The sequence below is a fragment of the Ochotona princeps genome, chromosome 1, assembly GCF_030435755.1.
Source record: "Ochotona princeps isolate mOchPri1 chromosome 1, mOchPri1.hap1, whole genome shotgun sequence".
Lineage (NCBI taxonomy): Eukaryota > Metazoa > Chordata > Mammalia > Lagomorpha > Ochotonidae > Ochotona > Ochotona princeps.
The window spans coordinates 39,814,244-39,833,993 of NC_080832.1; the positions used below are offsets into that span (position 1 = coordinate 39,814,244).

At 34.9% G+C, this 19,750-nt stretch overlaps 1 protein-coding gene across 1 annotated transcript in view; it reads left to right on the plus strand.

Annotated features, from left to right (window-relative positions):
* Positions 1-19,750, plus strand: part of TRDN (triadin) — a 114,662-nt gene that overhangs the window by 29,949 nt on the left and 64,963 nt on the right. Inside the window, exon 2 of the mRNA XM_004587308.3 lies at positions 12,212-12,421. Within this exon, the coding sequence (XP_004587365.2) occupies positions 12,212-12,421 (210 nt within the window). The remainder of the gene's footprint in view (positions 1-12,211; positions 12,422-19,750) is intronic.

Below are 19,750 nucleotides of genomic sequence, written 5' to 3' on the forward strand. Positions count from 1 at the left end.
ATTCTTCCTTGGTCTTCTTTTTCTACCTTATACAATCAGATTTGTTAATATGTTTGAGCAAAAAATTCAAGATTTTCCTTCTCTTGTATATCTATTGGGTCAAAACTTTGGGGCTCAAAAAATGTGAAAACAAGTGTTACCGCTTCTGTACCACCAATCTGCATCCAAAATTATATTATCTTTACATAGCCAGAGCCTCTTGCTCCTCTCTGTAGCCGCACCAGCAAAATTTTTATTCCTTTGTTGAGCTATTCAGCTGCTTTGTCATTGTCAAAAGTTAAATCATGCCCCTACCTGCTTCCAACTCACTTGTCATTCTTAGAGGAACACCCCATTTTCTTGACCAACTCCTCTCTGATATGTAATTACACAGGTTGAGAATCACTGGTGTTTCAATGGTCAGATTCTGTGGGGGATTATGGTAACAGATAAATCCTCTTGCTTTCATGGAAGCCAGGTCTCAGGCTCTGTGATCATCCAGTCACATGGAGTCAGACGCAAAATTTGCCCAAGAATCAGTCAACAACAGAGTAACCCTATCACAGCATGTGTTATTGGAACTTAAACAACACAAAAAGTACCAGTATACATTCACTATTAATTCAGCTCACAAAACCAATATTTACTATTGCCAATTGCTCTGCCTGCCACCAGAATTATAAATATCAATATGGATATTTTGAAAAACATGTATTTAAAACATGTATTTAAAAGAGCCAGAAATATGTGCAGATGACTGAAATATAATATGAAACATCTAGAATGCATTTACCAAATAGGGTAGGAGTAACATTTAACTCACTCAGGCTGGAACTGACATATGTTTGTTCCTACCTGTTGGTTATTCAGAAAATAATAGAAACATATTTAGAAGAGTGAATATGTCTAGTTTTATTTGCATAGCAATTCAGCTGAATAAAATTTAAAAAGATTTTGATAGGCATACTGAGGCCATAACCAACCTTCATACATTTTTTAATTAAAATGGGAAGTATGTTTGGGCTCCATATAACAACATAACAAAGAAATCCTCTGGGGCTTAACCCTGTTTAGAATAAAGAATAGCATGAAATTACAAAGGGGCTTAACAAAAATGGCAATCCTGTGATTTTTTTTTGTAATTGGTGGAAAATTTATTAAAAACTTCATGAGTTTCGCATGAACGAAAATGTGTGATTTTCCCTAATATGAACTTTGAACATTGACTAGAGAAATGCGTTACTGAATTGGCTACATTTTCTTGGCTTCATTATATTGGTGGTAATGACTGACTTTAGCATTAGTTGTGTACTTCTCAATGTAAAGTTTATTCAAAGAAAGGAACCTTCAGGTCTCTAGGGCTTAAATTCCCAGATACATAACCTCAATTATGGTATACATGAGAAGGTGGTTGAATCTTAGCCCTTCAGAATTCTATGGATAAAGCAGAAAAGAATGAATGGATGGAGCTAAATAATTATCTCCCTCCCAGAAAGACATTTTTTAAAAGTCATATTTGCATGAAAAACTACTTAACACAACTATAAATTAATAAAATGAGAAAAATTGCGAACAGGGGGACACAATGTTAGCTGTTGTTACCTGTTAGCAAATGTGCCTAATGCTTTGCCAAATACTGAAACTGTTCCTTACGACCATCCTATATGCTGGGTTAATTATCTCAGTTATATGGATGAACATGGAATTGCAATTGGTAGTAAGGAACAAAGTCAGGATTCAAACTCAACATGTTCATTTCTATTTCCCTGTGCCGCATGTCTCCCCTCTGTCAGATTACTGTTGGTGATATATTAGCTTAAATGATTATTTCCAAATTTTGAATATAATAAAATATAGTATAATAGCGATACTTTAAATTCCTTCTGTGCCATGGTTCCTGTAATGTCAAAAAGCAGGCATTAACAAACTTACTCTGTTAAGTGCTAGTTAGTAAATATTTTTAGTTTTGTAGGCCACGAAGACTGTATTGTTACTACTCAATTTCGCTACTGCAGCAGGGAAATACAATCAATAGGCTAAGTCAAAACACATGGATGGATACAGCCTTGTTCCCATAAAAATAAATCCCGAAGAGGGATTATGCGTCTGTGTGGATAATTGAGTGAATTCGTTTGACTTAGATTGTAGGCTGCTCACATTCAAGGAGGGATGGTAGAATACAATGTGTCACAGAAATCGTAGTGATGTGAGGTTTGCTTTGCATAATTTGAAGGAGCTAAGATGGCTAATAACTGGTGAGTAGAATTCTTCATGCTATTTTGTGGTTCTTTAATTATTGTGGTTCAATCTTGTTAGGGTCAAGATTCAAAGGTGAAGTGATAGTTTGCTGTATGTTGGTTTTATGTCACCTGTAGTATAGTTACTTGTTGCATTTAGGATTTTGCTCTGTGTTGTAATTTCTTAACATGACTTACTGAGCACCTTGAAAACATTATTATGTGTTTTCACTCTAGTTGACAGTGGCCATTGTAGAAAGAGAAAGATAGTCCCGTGGACCACAATCAGCACTGCTACACATCCCAGATTATAGTTCTGTCTCAAAATTTTTGCTATTGAACCACAGTTCATCTTAATGGTTTTTAATAATAAAGGTTAACTGATGGCTCTTTAGTTTCAAAAGAACCACAGTCCTTTGAAAATTAGAAAAAAAAACTTCAGTATTTCAGAAATTATTATATTGACAAATCTCTTTATGGAAAGTACACTTGCTAACTATTTAGTCTTTGATCACATCTCACTGTTGAGCAAACTGATTTTTGTCCCACTTGTTATTAGGGAATTTGTTTTAGGTCTTAGAATCTGTGGCAAATATGATTGTAGGAAGTATTATGAGAAAAATGATAAAACCATATTTCATAGGGACATAACTAGAATAAGCCTTAAAAAGACTCTTTTTAATAATATCTATGAAAATGAATAATAGAATAAATTAATAAGTGATTTCATTAAAATGTTCTGCTTTGCATAATTAAGACAAGTTCTGTAGACTATCCTCAATTTAAATTTCAGGAGAAAGGATTTGCAAGATACCCAAAACTGTTGATATGTGGCTAAAGACTGGATTTTATTCCAAAGATTCAGGAGTTATTAATTTTGCATAAGGAATTGCGGTTCTCACAAACTCTATAATTTAATGCTGTTTATGTACCCAAAGACACGTTGCAGACTGGAGCTATATTCTAAAGTAATTATTAGTTGTTTGTCTTGGGGGTTTTGTTTCTATTGTCACGGCTCATCATTTCACAATTTAGACACCTTGGGAATGATTGATGTGCTGTATAAATTTGGCCTTCTAACACTTTCCAGTCATTTATTAACCCTAAGACAATCTCTATGTGACAACTGCTGTGGCAGTTGATTTTGCTGAGCTAATTTTCTCTGATCAATTGACAGATATTGTTGCCACTATTTTATTCTATTATATAACTCACCTTTCAAACATTTTGTAATCATTACAATTTTTCTATTTCTGGGATAAGCAAACAAAGTGAGTCTTTCCAGCATTTTTTGAAGATTGCTTTATTCGAGACTCAGAGTTAAAGGAGGGAGGGGAATTTTCTGTCTGCAGAATCACTTTCAAATGGCCACAAGGGCTAGGGCTGAGTGAGGCCAAAGGCCAAATCTGGGAACCAGGAATTCCACCCAGGTATCTCACATGAGTGACGGGGCACAAGCATTTGGGCCATCTTCTGTTGCTTTTCTTGCCATTAGCAAGAACTTGGGCAAAAAGTGGAGCGACTGAGGTGTGAACCGACGCTCTTATGGGATGTCAGCAAGGCAGCTGTATTTGCTTTACCGTAACACCAATGTCCAGATGTTTTATTTTTTAATATTTTAATGAGAATTCTAAAGTACAATGATATAATTAAATCACAAAAGTTTAAACCTAGCATTATGTTTAGATTTCTATTATAGATTCTTTTCTATATCTATATCTATCTATCTATATATACATACATATATATAGAAATTTCATTGGGCATAGAGATTTTTAATTTCCTTGGGATAAAGTTGCAATATAGCTATGGTCAGCTTAGGTACCATATTAATCAGGTTGATTTCTACATGGAAATCGCCTAAGGAAAACTTGTAAGGATCTGACTCTTACTTTCGGTGGAAACTTTTAAAGGAGGAAGATTCCACCAGGAACAAATTGTGGGAAATGAATTTATGCCATTTTTGAAACAACAGATTTTGGGCATTCAGATATGATATTTAATGTTTCCATTGTGTTATAAAATTAAAAATAAAGTGACTATGTAAAAAGTGATTATTTTGCCATTTCCCATTTTTCTCCCCTGCCCCTAAGGCACTGGCATTAGATGGTAAACATCTTGCAGAACATAAGGCTAGAGTTGTGTTACTTAAGGGAAGATCTCTAATACCTTTTAAACACACATGCTATGAGGCAGCCATGATTCTGTAAAGCTCCTTTTACTGGATCGGCTATGCTTTGGTAATACTAATGCAGTTGTAATGCTTGAATAAGCTTAGTCAAATAAAGCTTATAAAAATGCTCACACCATAGAAATAACCACTCTGAGTGAATTAAATGTCAGAAACAGGGTCTGTCATTTTTCCCCTAGTAAAATCCTATTCAGATAAGCTATTTGAAATGCTATGATGTGGAATTTGTTGTTCCTTATAAAACTGACAGTCCCAAAGCTTATGATCAACCCTGGATTGAATCTGAAAAAGTGGCATGCTCTCTGAATCTCTTGTAATAATGACAAGCTAAGTCCACCTGTCAGTAAACATCAAGTAGGTTCTTAGAAGATAAGGGCCTGTTTTTCCATTTGTTTCTGACATTTTGGAATGCCTGGGATATAATTTTATTCCTGAAATTTTTGTTCCATAATATGACTACTCTGTGCAGGGAAAATATTGACATTTTCAGGAGTATGGAGGGGCAAGATAGAAAAAGTCTAATCACTCATCATTGTGTTTATATCTTTACTTTTAAAAATTATTTTGAATCAGAACTGCAATTTCCCAGGGGAAAGAAAAAGTCAATGGCAACTTTAAAAAAGGGGTGGGCGGAGTGGCAGTGACATGTTTACATAAAATGAAAGCCAAACCTTAAGTCTGTTTGGACATTGATGAAAGCATCATACGCTGCGGAATGCACAATTGTTTGAAAAACTCTCATAATACATCAGATTTAGAATATTTGTTCTCTTGAACTTTTCTATATCGGTGCCTTTCCATCAAAAAGAATACTTGTCCCTCTATCTCGTAGATAAAACTTTCTGAATTTCCTAGGAAAAAAAAAAAAGCTCTGTGTTATTTGTATTTAATGATCGATTGTACTTTCAAATGTAGGTGAGACTACCTAATTCTTTTCAGAAATACATAAAGCACCTTCCAGCTTATCTAGAAGTCCTTTGAAAAGCTCAGGTCACTGTTTATTACTCATACATTCTACATGATCACAAATATACACACTCATAAAAAACATCTCTAAACTTCTAAGCTTCATTTACCTCAGGAGATATGTGGAATTAAGCTAGAAAACTAAAATTTTGGGCTAGACTATTCTGATCTGTTGTAAGTGTTTTAAGCAGTTTAACGAAAATTTTGGTTCTATATATTAAACAACAAAAAAAATATTTCCCCATTAGAGATTAGCAGAATCTATGGATCTATTTTCAATGTGATTGTGCAAATAGTATTCTTTCTAGAGAAAGTATAAAGTGTCTATTATTAACAACAAACTTGTATTGCTCATAATTAAAGATGCATGAAAATAGATGTAGTTCATTATTATTAATATTTTAATAGCTTCTGACTGCAATAAGACTACTCATATACCTGTTTAATGGTTATATATTCTAAAATATCATTAAAATACACATTTAAAAAATGTGCAAGTTTTCCTTTATTCTTGTTACCCAAACAAACACTGGTTTCCTTTGTTTATATTTAAACCTATCAAAAAGGATATATGATTACTTTAGGTCATTGGCCTTATGAATCAATCAAAGATGTAGGCTATTAAATGTGGTTGGTCTTAGCTTGCATTTTCTTAAACTTCCCGAAGCAACAAATGGCAATGAGAGGAACTGGCTATTTAATATGAATATAGTTTAAAGAATCTTCATGTAAAGACTTTATTATTACTACTGAATGCCTTAGCTTTTGTGCAAAAAGTATGAGTACGTTCTGGCAGTTGCATTCATTTCCTAGAAATAAACTATAAATTATTGTGACATTACAATGGTGTGATTATGACTCCATAGCACTAACAGCAGGCTAAGACAATTATTTCTTAAGAAAGTGTTGATTTCCATGAAAATATCTTGAGGAAAGAAAAGTAGAAGATACATACTGGGGCAAAAAATATCATGAAAAACTAACACTTATGAATAATTTAGTTTAGTTTTTATTTTGTATTGTTTTTCCAAGTACTGTGAAAGTGTGAACAATTTTTTCCAAACCCTGAGCCTTATTGGAGAAACATAATTTTGTTTGTGTCATTTTATTTATCATAAAAAGCTATACCTTTACAAGTAAGAAAAACTGACTATGTCAAAAGATAAAGGACATTTTTGTTTCAAAAAATTCTGGTTATGTACCCTACCTTACATTTTGAATTTAAATTTAGTTTACTATTTGTAGAAAACAATTAATATTCTGCTAAATTGAAAATCATAAATGCAAAATTCATAGGAAAATGGTATCATAGAAGCCAAAACAAGAAGAAACATCTACTGTTTTGTGGCAAGGATTACAGAAAAGTAGGCTGGCAGAGCACAACAAGTCTCTTCCTGCACTGGAGCTCCTACCGTAAAATTCTCAAAACAAGGTGACATAAACAACAGCAATGTAGTTCCTAGAGTTATGGAAAGTAGGAAACTCAAGATGAAGACAGACTTTGCATCTAAAACAGGCTCACTTTCCCTACAGTCAGTCTTTCTCGTCTAATGTCATCTGGAAGATGGGACAACGATGTCTCCTTCAAGTCTCTCTCATAGGCACACTAACCCCATTCCTAAAGGCTCCATTCTCATGACCTAGTCATTTTGCAAAGGCTCTACTTCCATATGCCGTCACTTTGGGAGTAAGGCTATCACCACATATTTGTGGCAGACTTCTACACCCAAGGGAATAACAATCAGGAACTACTGCTAGACACAAAGGAAAGCTACCACATAGAGCAAGTGAACTTTTGCTTAGGAAGTCCTCCACAACCTAAGATAAATTGCAAAGTCCGAAAGATTGATTTTCAATTCATCACTTGGATGACAGATCTAATCAAGAAACAAGAGACCTCAGATTTTCATTCAAAAATAGTATTAAAATAAACAAAGCTGCATATTTAGTTGCCATACTTTCATTTCTCATGGCACAACCACAAAATGGAAGGTAATTGTATGGACCTAAAGTGCTAACAGAAACATTACAAAAATCAAATTTCTAGTCTTATATCACTGGAAACCACAGAAATACATCAAATTCAATGAGCCCAAAACTAGCACAGAGTACTTTCAGTCTCACCTTGCAGCTAAAATTTCAAATGGTAGAATACTGGCATCTTTCAGATCCCTCTCAAATCATAACAACCAGGTAACCTCATTGGAAAGAAAATACCTTTTCAATGCTATACAACCACAAATGCTATACAACCACAAATACATATATGCGCGCACACACACACACACAAACACAATATATAGAACTCTGTTTTACCCTATTCACACTCAAGGTCAAGGGAGAATGTTCTTAATGGTCAGACTTGGATTATAGTTCCTTTCCTATACCTGGAAACTAGCCAAAAAATTTCCAGTCCCCATTTCGAAGAATATGTAGTTGTTTTAATAAAATATTAAGAAGATTCTTATTTACATTTATGTTTTAGAAATGCACAAAGAATATAATAGAGGTACTTTTAACATGTGATTGCAAACTTTATTCTTGATGTAAATTAAGAATAACAGAATGTCATAAATTTCTACTTTCCCTCCTTTAGCACTAATTCTTCTTTTAAAAGATGTGTTTATCAAAGATTCATTTGTTTCGAAAGACAAAGCAACAGAGACAGAGGAGAGATCTCCCCCCTGCTGGATAACTTCCCAAATATCCACAACAGTCAGGGCTGGACCAGGATGAAGTCATGAGCCTCAAACTCCTATAGGATCTCCCCTGTGTGTGGAAAGGTTCCAGGTGTTTCTACCATCCCCTGCTCTTTTCTCAGGTTTATTAGTAGAACATTGACCTGAAGTGATACTGCCAGGCCTAGAACCTTTGCTTGTAATAGATATTAACATTGCAAGTCGTGGCATAGCTTGTTGTGCCACAATGATGACCTATATTTTATTTATTTGAAAGGCAAAGTGACTGAGTCATAAACAGAGAGATTGTTGGCTTGCTCCGCAAATGGCTGGAAAGTCCAGACCTAGGCCAGATTGAAGTCAGGTGCTCTGGGTTTCCTACAGAGTGACCTAGTACCAGGTTGTCATCTTCTTTTTTTAAAAAAAGATTTATTTATTTTTATTACAAAGTCAGATATACAGAGAGGAGGAGAGACAGAGAGGAAGATCTTCCGTCCGATGATTCACTCCCCAAGTGAACACAACGGCCGGTGCTGCGCCAATCCGAAGCAGGGAACCAGGAACCTCTTCGGGTCTCCCATGCGGATAGAGGGTCCCAATGCTTTGGGCTGTCCTCAACTACTTTCCCAGGCCACAAGCAGGGAGCTGGATGGGAAGTGGAGTGCTGGGATTAGAACTGGCACCCATATGGGATCCTGGGACGTTCAAGGCGAGGACTTTAGCTGCTATGCCGCCGCCAGGCCATAGGTTGTCATCTTCTTCCCTGTATTAGAAACAGAGTAGTTGGGACTGAAACTGGAACTCCCACATAGATAAATGGTATGATAAGCACTGGCTTAACCTGCACAGTTCCCAGACCTGCTCTCTAACTCTTGAATGTGAGTTATAGCATAAGCATAAGACACAAACCACATCGCGTATAGAATTTCAGTACTTATGATTAGGCTTTTACATGATAAAGATGAAATATTTTATAAATTTCCTGCTGCAGATTGCATTGCCAGTGCACTGTAGGGATGGACAAATGCACTTGGCAGTTTCTTCATCGGATCAATAAGATGTTATGAGGTCAAGTGACTTCTTTCAGAAGACTTATGGCTTATTCTCCGTGCCTGACCTCACCAAGAGGCCAGTCTTTGTATCAGTTTTAGAAGCCTTTCACTTTACTTTGCAAGACACGGTCATATGACCACTCAGATGTCCACTTCTTCTGAACTTGACTGCAGTCAGATCTCCACTTCTTTTGACAATCTTCAGTCAAAATAATTCATATTTAATCAAAAAGAGTAGAATTCAGATGTAGGTATGGAAAGCACCGTCTCTATCCTGGCCTCTCTCATGGAAGTCTGAGATGTCAGTTTTGAAGAAGCAGAGCCTATGCCAAATTGCACAGGAATATTTACCACTTATTTCCCTCATAATATCAGTGGCTAGTACTTGTCATCTTTAAAACACTTTTTAAACGTTAAATAATCTCAGGTGCGTTTATCTTGACCAGCTGTCAGAGAAAACAGTTTATTTTCCGCCCACAGATTTATTCTTCTTGGCACTATATAACTTCTACAGTAAATTTTAATGGAAAATGAAAGGTACAACTTAATGCACTTGATAACGAAGGCAACATATAATTTCCTTTAAGCAGAATAACCTTCAAATTACTTTCAAACTGCTGATGGCTTTGTGGTTGTATCCTCAGGGTACACTTCCTTTGTCTTTGATTCCTGGTCTTAAGTGGAAATTCTGAAGATATGTAGTCAAAGAAAATGAAAGAAATTTAGTTTTTACTTTATTGTTTTGATTTATGTTAAAATTGTATCATAATTGTCCTGGAAGAATCTTAAAGTGACTCCAAATTTGGGATTCATATTATGTTACTTATTCAAAAGCCTACAATATTCAAATTTGGAATTTGAACTATATTATATCCTAATTCATATGGCTTATCCTTTTTCTGATACAAAAGGAACGACATAAATCAAGAATTCATGTTAGATGGGAAATGTTATGACTTCTCCAAAATCTTATCAGGATTCAGTTAATTGGTATCAGCTAGGAAACCTCTTCACTTTCTTGACACCAAGCAGATACGTGTGGCACTGTTTTGGAAAGACGTTAAGGCAGAACCCACTAGAGTGAATCTGAAGTACAAGACACAATTCTTCAGATGTTCTCACTTGGTAATAGCAAGCTTTTCAGAGGCTAAAAACCTGGAGATTAGCAGCATATCAATTTACAGGTGAGCCATACTTAAACACTTACAGCTCCTTTAGTGTCCCTCAAACCATTATCTCAAAGGCTTGATTCACTTGTAGCCCCACTTGAGTTTTAAATCACATTTCAAAGCACTCCTGTCATTCATCCATTTTCAGAACTACCATTAGTTGAAGAATCAATGAAAGGATATGATATCAATTCTTCCCATTTTCCTTCTCTGAGCACCACCTTATGAACAGAATGTGGAAACTTTTTTATTTCCTTAATCCTGTTACAATTTTAACTAAATTGAGTTTATGAAATTTTAGTATGTAATTCTGTAGTTTTTTTGGGGGGGGGGGAAGAAAAGAGATTTGTTTTCTTTATTTTGATTTTTGAAGTTACGTTTAAATCTTCACTAAATATTTTTATCATAGATATCCATTATTAGGTTTTGTAATATTTTGAAGACAAGAATGTAAACTTTCAATTATATTATAAGAATCATCACATTAGATATGGTTTGCTGCTATTACAAATGTTCAATCATGAGCATATTTGATTTTATTTTCATAGAGTAGTCATGTATTTTATGTTGTTTATCTTAGTTAAGAGCAAGACAGCACTATTTTTGTGCTTACAGAACTAAAAATAATGAATTTTTATTGAGAAGTGTACCTATTTTTTGCTTGTAAAGTTTTCAATTTTCTACCCAATACCTAAAATTTTTCTTATGAACTGCATTTATACTATATAAGGATTCTGCATATTCAGTCACAAGTCCTTCACGTGCAGAGTTACATGATCATCTTACACCTTTATTTGCTGTAGATCATCTTTGTAACTTTGCTAATGGAGCAAAATACCTCTTGCTTTTGTGAATAAACAACAGTCTATGCTCCTCTTTTTCTGTGTTACAAGAAGTGAATTAATTCGTTGTAGTGAGTACTGAAGGAGTAATGAAATCCTTTTTGGGGGGGAGGGTGGTCCCTGTGCTCATTAAATGAAAACAAATGCCTATGAATCTGACATATTGAAATTTAATAGAAATATATGTATGTTTAATATTGGTATTTTTGTGTTTGTTTTATATACATGTAAATGTCTGTATATGTATATATACGCAATAATACACATGTAATATATATATAATTACATAAGGCACCCCAAAGAGTTTTAAGAAATGTGGACAAAATTTTTATAAGATTTTTATATAATGCAAAGAAACCAGCATATTAATAGTTGTTTCTGGGTTGTGGTGGGTGGTGGTGGTGAGTTTTAAAATGGTGTTTAGCTATTTATCTCAATACAGTTCCGCTCATGAATATATAAAATCTTAAAATTAGACTTAAAAATGTCAAAATCATAAAATGTTAAAAAAAATTACTGGCTACGAGGTTGTCCAAATTTTATCTTAGATATCCTATGTCCTTTCCCTCAAAATATATAACCTCAATGGCAGGCTCAATTATGTACCCAAGTGAGAATGCTCAGGAGTTTTACCCATTTGAACTATTTTGATCACTGATTTCGATTTTCTCAAGATTTTTTTTTTTTTGTCTTCAAAACTAGCATGTGACCCTAAGTAAATGAAAAGTTGCTAAAAGAGAACCTCAGCTATAAAACCTGCTGCCCCGGAAGATAATAGATATAGAAAGCTGTAAGGGAGAAGCACAAAGGAATTGACAAGGATGACAAGGTTTGTGGCCTAGATGGCAGCATATGAGGAAGTTGGGGGGTGAGAAATGCTGATTAAATGAACATATGGGCTTAGTGTGAAAGGATTGCTGAGGAGGAGAAAATGCAGTAACGGGCATGGAAGTATGATCCTGCCAATAAACAGATGTGTTCTGCCGTAAAAGAAGGATGCAAATAGCTCACAAAAACTCATGGAGTCTGTGTTTTATTGCCATCAGGACTTGATTGAAATTTTAAAATTATGTTTTCGTTTTTGAACATTTGTTTAGCAAATGCATCTACAACTACAACTGTGATAGACAGCAAAAATGGATCTCTGCCCAAATCCCCTGGAAAAGTCCTGAAGAGGACAGTCACGGAAGATATCGTAACAACATTCAGCTCTCCCGCAGCCTGGCTCCTCGTCATTGCTCTGATTATCACATGGTCAGCAGTTGCCATCGTTATGTTTGATTTGGTGGATTACAAGAACTTTTCAGGTGAGAACCAAAACGTATAACTTTCAAATGTGCAGAAACTGCTCTCTCCGGCTACAGCTTTGTGTCTCATGACCTTTTTTAGCGTGAGAAATAAAATACCCCATGAATGTGCTGAAAGTCTCAGTCAGTTTCCTTTTGCCTTCTGCTCCCTTTCTTGGTATTTTGCTCTTACTGATCAAAAAATGAAATTGATACTTGTATTTTTATGGTTGAGTAAAGACCTAAGGTCACAGTTTTATAATAATGATTTCAAAAAGCTTGAGTGGAGATTCAGTTTCATAACTGATATTTTACCAAGCGATAACAAAGATTATTTGTATTGCCATACTGAATTCTAGTGGGCTTAAGTTAAAACAAACAAAACCTTTTGGACAAATGGTTCAAAAGTGGTTTGGTCACAAGCTTCTTTCTAGATACACTTTTTGTTATTCCTACGAAGCCTTATCCTATTGTGAATACCTGAGGATAGTATTTAAAGATTTTCCCAATACTTACCTGAATTGTGATGCTAAATATTGAGTGTCCGTGTGTCCTTGCAAATTTGGAGTGAAACAGAAATGATAGGAGCGAACTTCAGAAATACTATAGATAAATTGAGAAGTTTATTCTGATGGCAAAATATTGGAAGTTTGTATGTATTTTTTTTTTTTTTTTTTGCAAAACATGTATTACTTGTACAAGTTAGGGAAGATAGATTTTGAGAATCTCCCTATTCAACCAGAGTACATTGTTCATCTCTTTGTTTAAATACTTTCAATATTTGCAGAATTATATTTATATATTTCTTAATCTAACACCCTCTATTGACTGTGATTTCCTAAATGAAAGAATCATTTGGGTGTTCTGGAGATATTGCATGAATATGTTCTTCATTTTTTATCATAAACAAAAAATTTCATTAAGCTCTTAATGCAAGCTTTTAAATATGAATCTCTCGCATCTTCATTTGCTTTCTCTAGTAGGACTAAATATCAACAGGACCTAGATGATACAAATAGTATAACTTGTCTCTTATGAATTCAGTAATACTGTATTTACTCAATAATTAATCATCAAATTCTTACTATATGTGCCATAAAGCAGCAATGCCAGTTATCAAAACAAATATCATGAAGCCATAAAAATCTCCTCCTTGGGCTTATTGACATGGAGGTGAAACTATGACAGCTTGGTCAGCTGTCCAGTCACCTGCACTGTAATGATCATCATCTCATAGGCTAAGTCCAAGGACGTCAAAGAAATCAGAACAGCTGCTCAACCACAGTCAAATGTGTCTGCTCCAAATAGGTAATGTGTTTAGTATCTCATGTAACAGAGGCTCTAAAAACATAGAGTTCAATGCTGATATTTCACAATTACCACAGAGTTTTAAATAAAAACAGTTCTATTGCTCCAGGAAACTTTATTTCCAGTAGACCTACATTTACTCTAGACTTAATCTGCCTTTCTTATTTTTATCATTTTATTTATTTTAATTGTGGAAAAAGTGATCATTAAATAAAAATAAATATATCAATATTATGTAATATGGATATTTTAGGAAATACATGTAGATCTAATATTCTGAAAGTTAAGAATTTCATAACAGATCTGCAGAAATTACTCTTAGAAGATACTTGTTCTTTTAAAAATATATATATATGTATATATATATATATATATATATATACAGTACCCTACAATGAGATTGTCAGGTTAGATTACTTAAGTATCACACACTCTGATAATCCGTACCAGAGCTTTCACTCAACTCTATTTAGGTGCTATGGAAAGCAACTTTCACTGGCATTTCACTTGATAAGGAGAAAAACAGTTTAGACATTATTGCTGCTTCCTCTTTCTCTCAGTATATGTTTATTCAGCACATCATCCCTGTGATTCTTCCTCTCCAGTTGCCTAACAATTTAGGCATCTATCTGTTGCCTGAAAAAAACTAACTAGCGTGTCAATTTTAAGTGTCTTCGGTACTTGAGTCGTCACTATAATTCTTTACTTGCTGAGTTTCACATGTTGCACCTTTCTAATACTTTTTAATACTTTCCATTGGTAATGATCTAAATAGACTTTCATCAAAAATTGATAAAGTACCTAATATTTTTTAAGTACTATGAACTCTTTGGCATGAGATTCGTGTTTGTATAAGTTCTTCAAGTTTCATCTTCTAGCAATAAACCTTCCTGTTTTCCATTTATGCTTATGATTGCTTTCCCCTCTAGTTCTAGGAAAATGCTTATCGGCGTTTCTTGCTGCTTCTGTTCATGAAAGTCTCTTCTACCCCTAGCCCAGTTCCCAAGACAACGGAAGGAATAAATAGCTGTATAGCTGAGAATGTGAGCCTTGATACTTGATTTTTTTTTCACATTACAGGTACTCCAGACCTTACTGTTTTCTAATAGTAAGGTGTTCTCTAGTAGTAAGACATTTACCCTCTGTGCATCAGTTTCGTTATCTAAGAAAGAGAGAATATAATGCTAATGCAATAATATTGTTAAAAGACTCGTACAGCAATGTATTTTAAGTGCTTAGAATAGAAATTGTTATATCACAAGAAATTCATTCTTTAATTTTCTATCTTGAGAAGGCTTATTCATGGTTATGACCTACCCTTGCTTTTGTGAAGTATCATTTGATTTCATAAAAAGATGTTACTATACCATACTCTTAATTATTCATTTATGTGAAAAGCAAAGTGAAGCAAGAGGGGAAGAGAGAGGGAGTGAGCGAATGGAAGACTTTTCTTGCACTGACACATTAGCTAGGCCTGAGTCAGGCTGAAGCCAGGAGCCGGAAACTTGACATTCCTCACGTGAATTAAAGATGTTCAAGTAATCTCACAATGGTCCATATCCCACCAAGCACGTTATCCCACCAAGTACATTTAGAGAAAACTGGTTCAGAAATGGATTGCCCAAAGCTCAAACTAGCACTCTGATAGGGAATGTCAGTGTTACTGGCTTAATGTGATGTGTCCACAATGCTGGCCCCAAGCACACGTTTTTAAAACATTAACTCATTAAATTTCAACACTTGTTGTTTGGCCCATTCCATTTAGTGGGGAATACTTATTAAAGGACAGGACTGCCTCATTAACTTTGGCAGTTTTGAGATATCTTAAATTTACATTGCATTAAAAAGGTTTAATAATTCATCAAAAAGCTTAACGAGTAAAAAAACACACAAAAATCATTAGTTTATTTGAAACACAGGCAGTGCATATAAACAATAATTCAGTGGAAAAACAACTATTTTACTCACATAGAGACTTTTAAAGTAATCACAGATCAAACGAGATTGGGTACGTTCAGGGTGATAGGGCCTTAGATAATAATCACAGATCATTAAAACCGTCTTAATCATTGATTCTGCAAAGGTATAAAGCAAAGTTTTACAAAGCTCTATTTGCAGCAATATTGAAATAGAGAGACTTTTTTTTTAGTAGCTCCCACATGTAAGGGTGAACATTCCGTAGTTCTCTTCTGGGATCTGGCTTATTTTACTCAATGTTACGTCCTTCAGATGAATCCATTTTGCTGCAAATGGTAGAATTTAATGTTTTATGACTGAATAACATTCCACTGGTATTTATACCATAGTTTCTTTATCCGTTCATTTGATGACAGACAGCTTTTTGAACTCTCTACAGTTTCCCACAGTAGCTGCAATAGCTTGCATTCCCACCAACAGTACGTGTAGGTGTTCTTTTTCCACATTGTTGCTAACAGTTTTAGTCTGTAGTCTGGATTTTAGCCACTCTGACAGGGTGAGATGATGCCTCATTATAGCCTTAATTTGCATTTCCATGATAGTTAGTGATGTTAAGCATTTTTTCATGTATTTATTAGACATTCATATTTCTCCTTTTGACAAATGTCCATTAAAGCCCTCTGTTATTAGTTGTTGAATTTTTAAGTTGATAATATATTCAAGGTAGCAATCATCTATTAAGAAGACATATTCAAAATATATGATATACTATTAATCTATTGTCTGATAGATGATTTGCAAATGTATATATTTGCAATCTGTTGGATTTCTCTTACTCCGCTGATCATTTTCTTTGCTGTATAAAGCTTTTGATTTTGGTACAATCTCGTTTCTCTAGTTTTGCTTTTGTTCCTGTGCTTTGAGGGTTTTATCCAATAAGTTATCCCTTATACAAATGTCTTCCTTGCACTTTTTCCAGTAACTCCACAGTCTTGAGTCTTAAATTCAGGTGTTTGATCCGTGTGACTTTCATATATGATGAGGGGTGTGGGTCTAATTTTGTTCCTCCACATATATCAAATCCAGTTTTGTCAGCACCATTGGTTAAAGAGATTATCCTTACTCTGTTATGGGGTTTGAGCATTTTTTTCAAAAGTAGTTAGTTGTATACAAATAGATTAATTTCTTGGCTGTAGTTTGTTCCACTTGTACTGGGGTTTATATTATTAGAATGGATCTTCTGCAGTATATAATCATCTTTGAAATGTTCAATTACATCCAAGAAACAAGGCTAGAAGTGAATGTAGCTGTCATTGGGTCTTAAATGACTCTATGACACTTTAGAAAATCATTTAAGCACTTTGAAATCATTTAAAGTTGTTACTAGAGGAAAAACTATTTTATAAATATGTGCTGAGTTGAGAAGAATGATTCTACTGTGGGCAATTTCACAGTTGCTTATTTTCAGAATTTATTGTGATGTACCAATATATTATCTACATGTGGGACACAGAAAAATATTGACCTTAATGTACTTTTTTTTTGTAAGAAAATGTGGTTTCACTCTGCAACCTTTAGAGTACAAGCTAGAAGCCAATTTGCATAAGAACTTAAATTTTCTTTTCTATGAAAAAGAAATATTCCCGTATTTTCTCTTCTAGAAATTTTTAAGTTGTTCTTCTTCTCAAAGAAGTTAAACGTTTGAGTATTGAAGAAAGACTAGAAAACAGATTTCATCATTCCTTTCTAATTATAAACACCAAACAATATTGAAGCATAGTAAGACATACTATCATACTTTGACCAAAGAGACAGCATCACCTAGATGATAGAAAATAGATGATTTAATATGTGCTCACTAATTCATGCTACCTGAATGAGGAATCTAAGATTTTGGCTATGTGGATGGGGCTAAGTTTAAAGCATCCCTTTGGCAATTGAGAAGGCAAATGGACACATAGACAAGACTGAGGACAAGGTAGAACTGATGGTGGCTTTTCAGGAAGCTCATCTCTTGCTCATAACCTCAAATTATGATGATGTGGCTCAATCTCACAAAAGTATTCATATATCTGGCCAGAATTTGGAGATGCTGAAAGATCCTGCCAACTCCTTTAACACACCCAGGAAAGCCTATAAATCTGTGATGATGGTCATAAGGTGTAAAGGCACCTACCCTATTGTAACGTCCAGAGAGTAAGGACTGGTTTCAGTAGATCTTGATTTTTTTCATTGCAGTATTCATAGAAATTTTTCTACTGCACAGTTGTTAACTGAAAACACACATGAATGAAAATTCTGGAAAATGGAGTTCTCATTTGTCAGTTTGACAGCATACAGAGCCACCATATGAGACAACTCTATAATTTATCATCCCAATCAGGCCAGTTGTGAGATGAAATGAAACATTATTTATATTTATATAAGTATAATAATCACAAACCAACTTGTATAATCAACTTGTATTACCCATACTGCTTTTGGTTCCCTAATGGAAGATAAATGCTGTCAGGAACCTCAAGGAAGCAGAACAACCAGCCTTCACAAGAGCTGTAGGAGGTCTTTTCCCATGCTGGACACTCAGCAGGGAAGTCTTTCAACAAATGGAGGAGTGTTCTAATAATGCAAAACTTTCATGTGGATGGGGCTAAGTTCAATTTGTGAACTTTGATTGAAATTCCTCAGTTTTTAAAATTTTATTTATAAACAGACACGTTTATCACCAAAGAGTGAAAAATGCAACAAAAAGAATTTCTAGCAAAATGACTAGTAACTGAGGTATTAGTGAATGCTAACAATTCTCTTCTGGGCCAAAGTGTATTGAAACACTTTTTATGTTGAATTATATGTTATTTATTACAAATATGAAACAATACCATAATCTTTATCTCTTTACGTCTTTAATTACATACACGTTTTTAAATATTTTTTGCCAACCTGCAGATTTTATGGGACTTGACTCAAACAGGAGGTGTAAATAAGCTAAGGAATGGCAACCAATTGGTAACTGTAGAACTGAGGCTAAGTATCCTCATAGCCCTAGTTTCTTTTTTAATATATTTTTTATTAATTACATTGCATTATGTGACACAGTTTCATAGGCCCTGGGATTCCCCAAACCCCTCCCCGTACCCTCCCCCCATGGTGGATTCCTCCACCTTGTTGCTGTATTACATTTCAATTTCAGTCAAGATTCTTTCATTGCAAGGGTATACCAAGCATAGAGTCCAGCATCTTATTGTCCAGATAAATTCCACAGGTTCTTGGGGAGACCATCTCTGGTCTGAAGGTAGAGCTGGCAGAAAATCATCCCGATCAATTTAAAGCCACAACATATCGTCAGCAGCAATTTACAACATTATGGAATTAATTGATATGGTATTGAGTAATCAATATGTTAAAAAATACAAGTTCTTAACCACCTCCTGTGACTACTTCACTGACATTTCAGTTTTAGTTTATATACTACTGGCTTCTATACACCTTAAAATGGCTATAGGGTACTATTCAGCTGTCTCATGTCTATTTTCCTTTTTGTATTTAGCAGTTTCCAGTGTTGAAGCATAATTTTGCTGAACTTGGCCGATTTTAGGATAGTCAAAACTGGCTTATAACTGTAACAAGGCATATGTCAACAAATGAGGTGCAGAACAGTTTTAGGAGGGGTGTGCAGAGAAATCTTCAATACCTTAGCGAGGAGTAACTAATCTTTGTGTCCTACCTAGTAAGGTATGTGTGTGTCCACGCTGACCGTTTCCTGTCTGGTTCTAAGCTTTCCTTGTTGTTTTCTGTGTATCTATTCTAATGTGTGTGTGTGTGTGTGTGTGTGTGTGTGTGTGTGTGTGTGTGTGTGTTTAAGGGGGTGCTCCGGAGCTACCCTGGTGGTCATTGCAAGAGAGGGTGTGGATCCAAATTTGGAACTAAGTAAGGACCAGAGAAAGCTCCTCTCCCTAGTCCTGAAAGAAGTTTACTGTTCTTCTGTTTCTGCGGATCGCTCAGGGTTCCTGGTTGTTGTTCCGATGACCTTGGATCCTGCGAGGAAGGATTTGGGCCTCTTCCATCCCATGTGGTAGATCCAAACGGGGGTGGATGACCTCAGAGTTCTCGGCCTCCGAAGGCACTCCA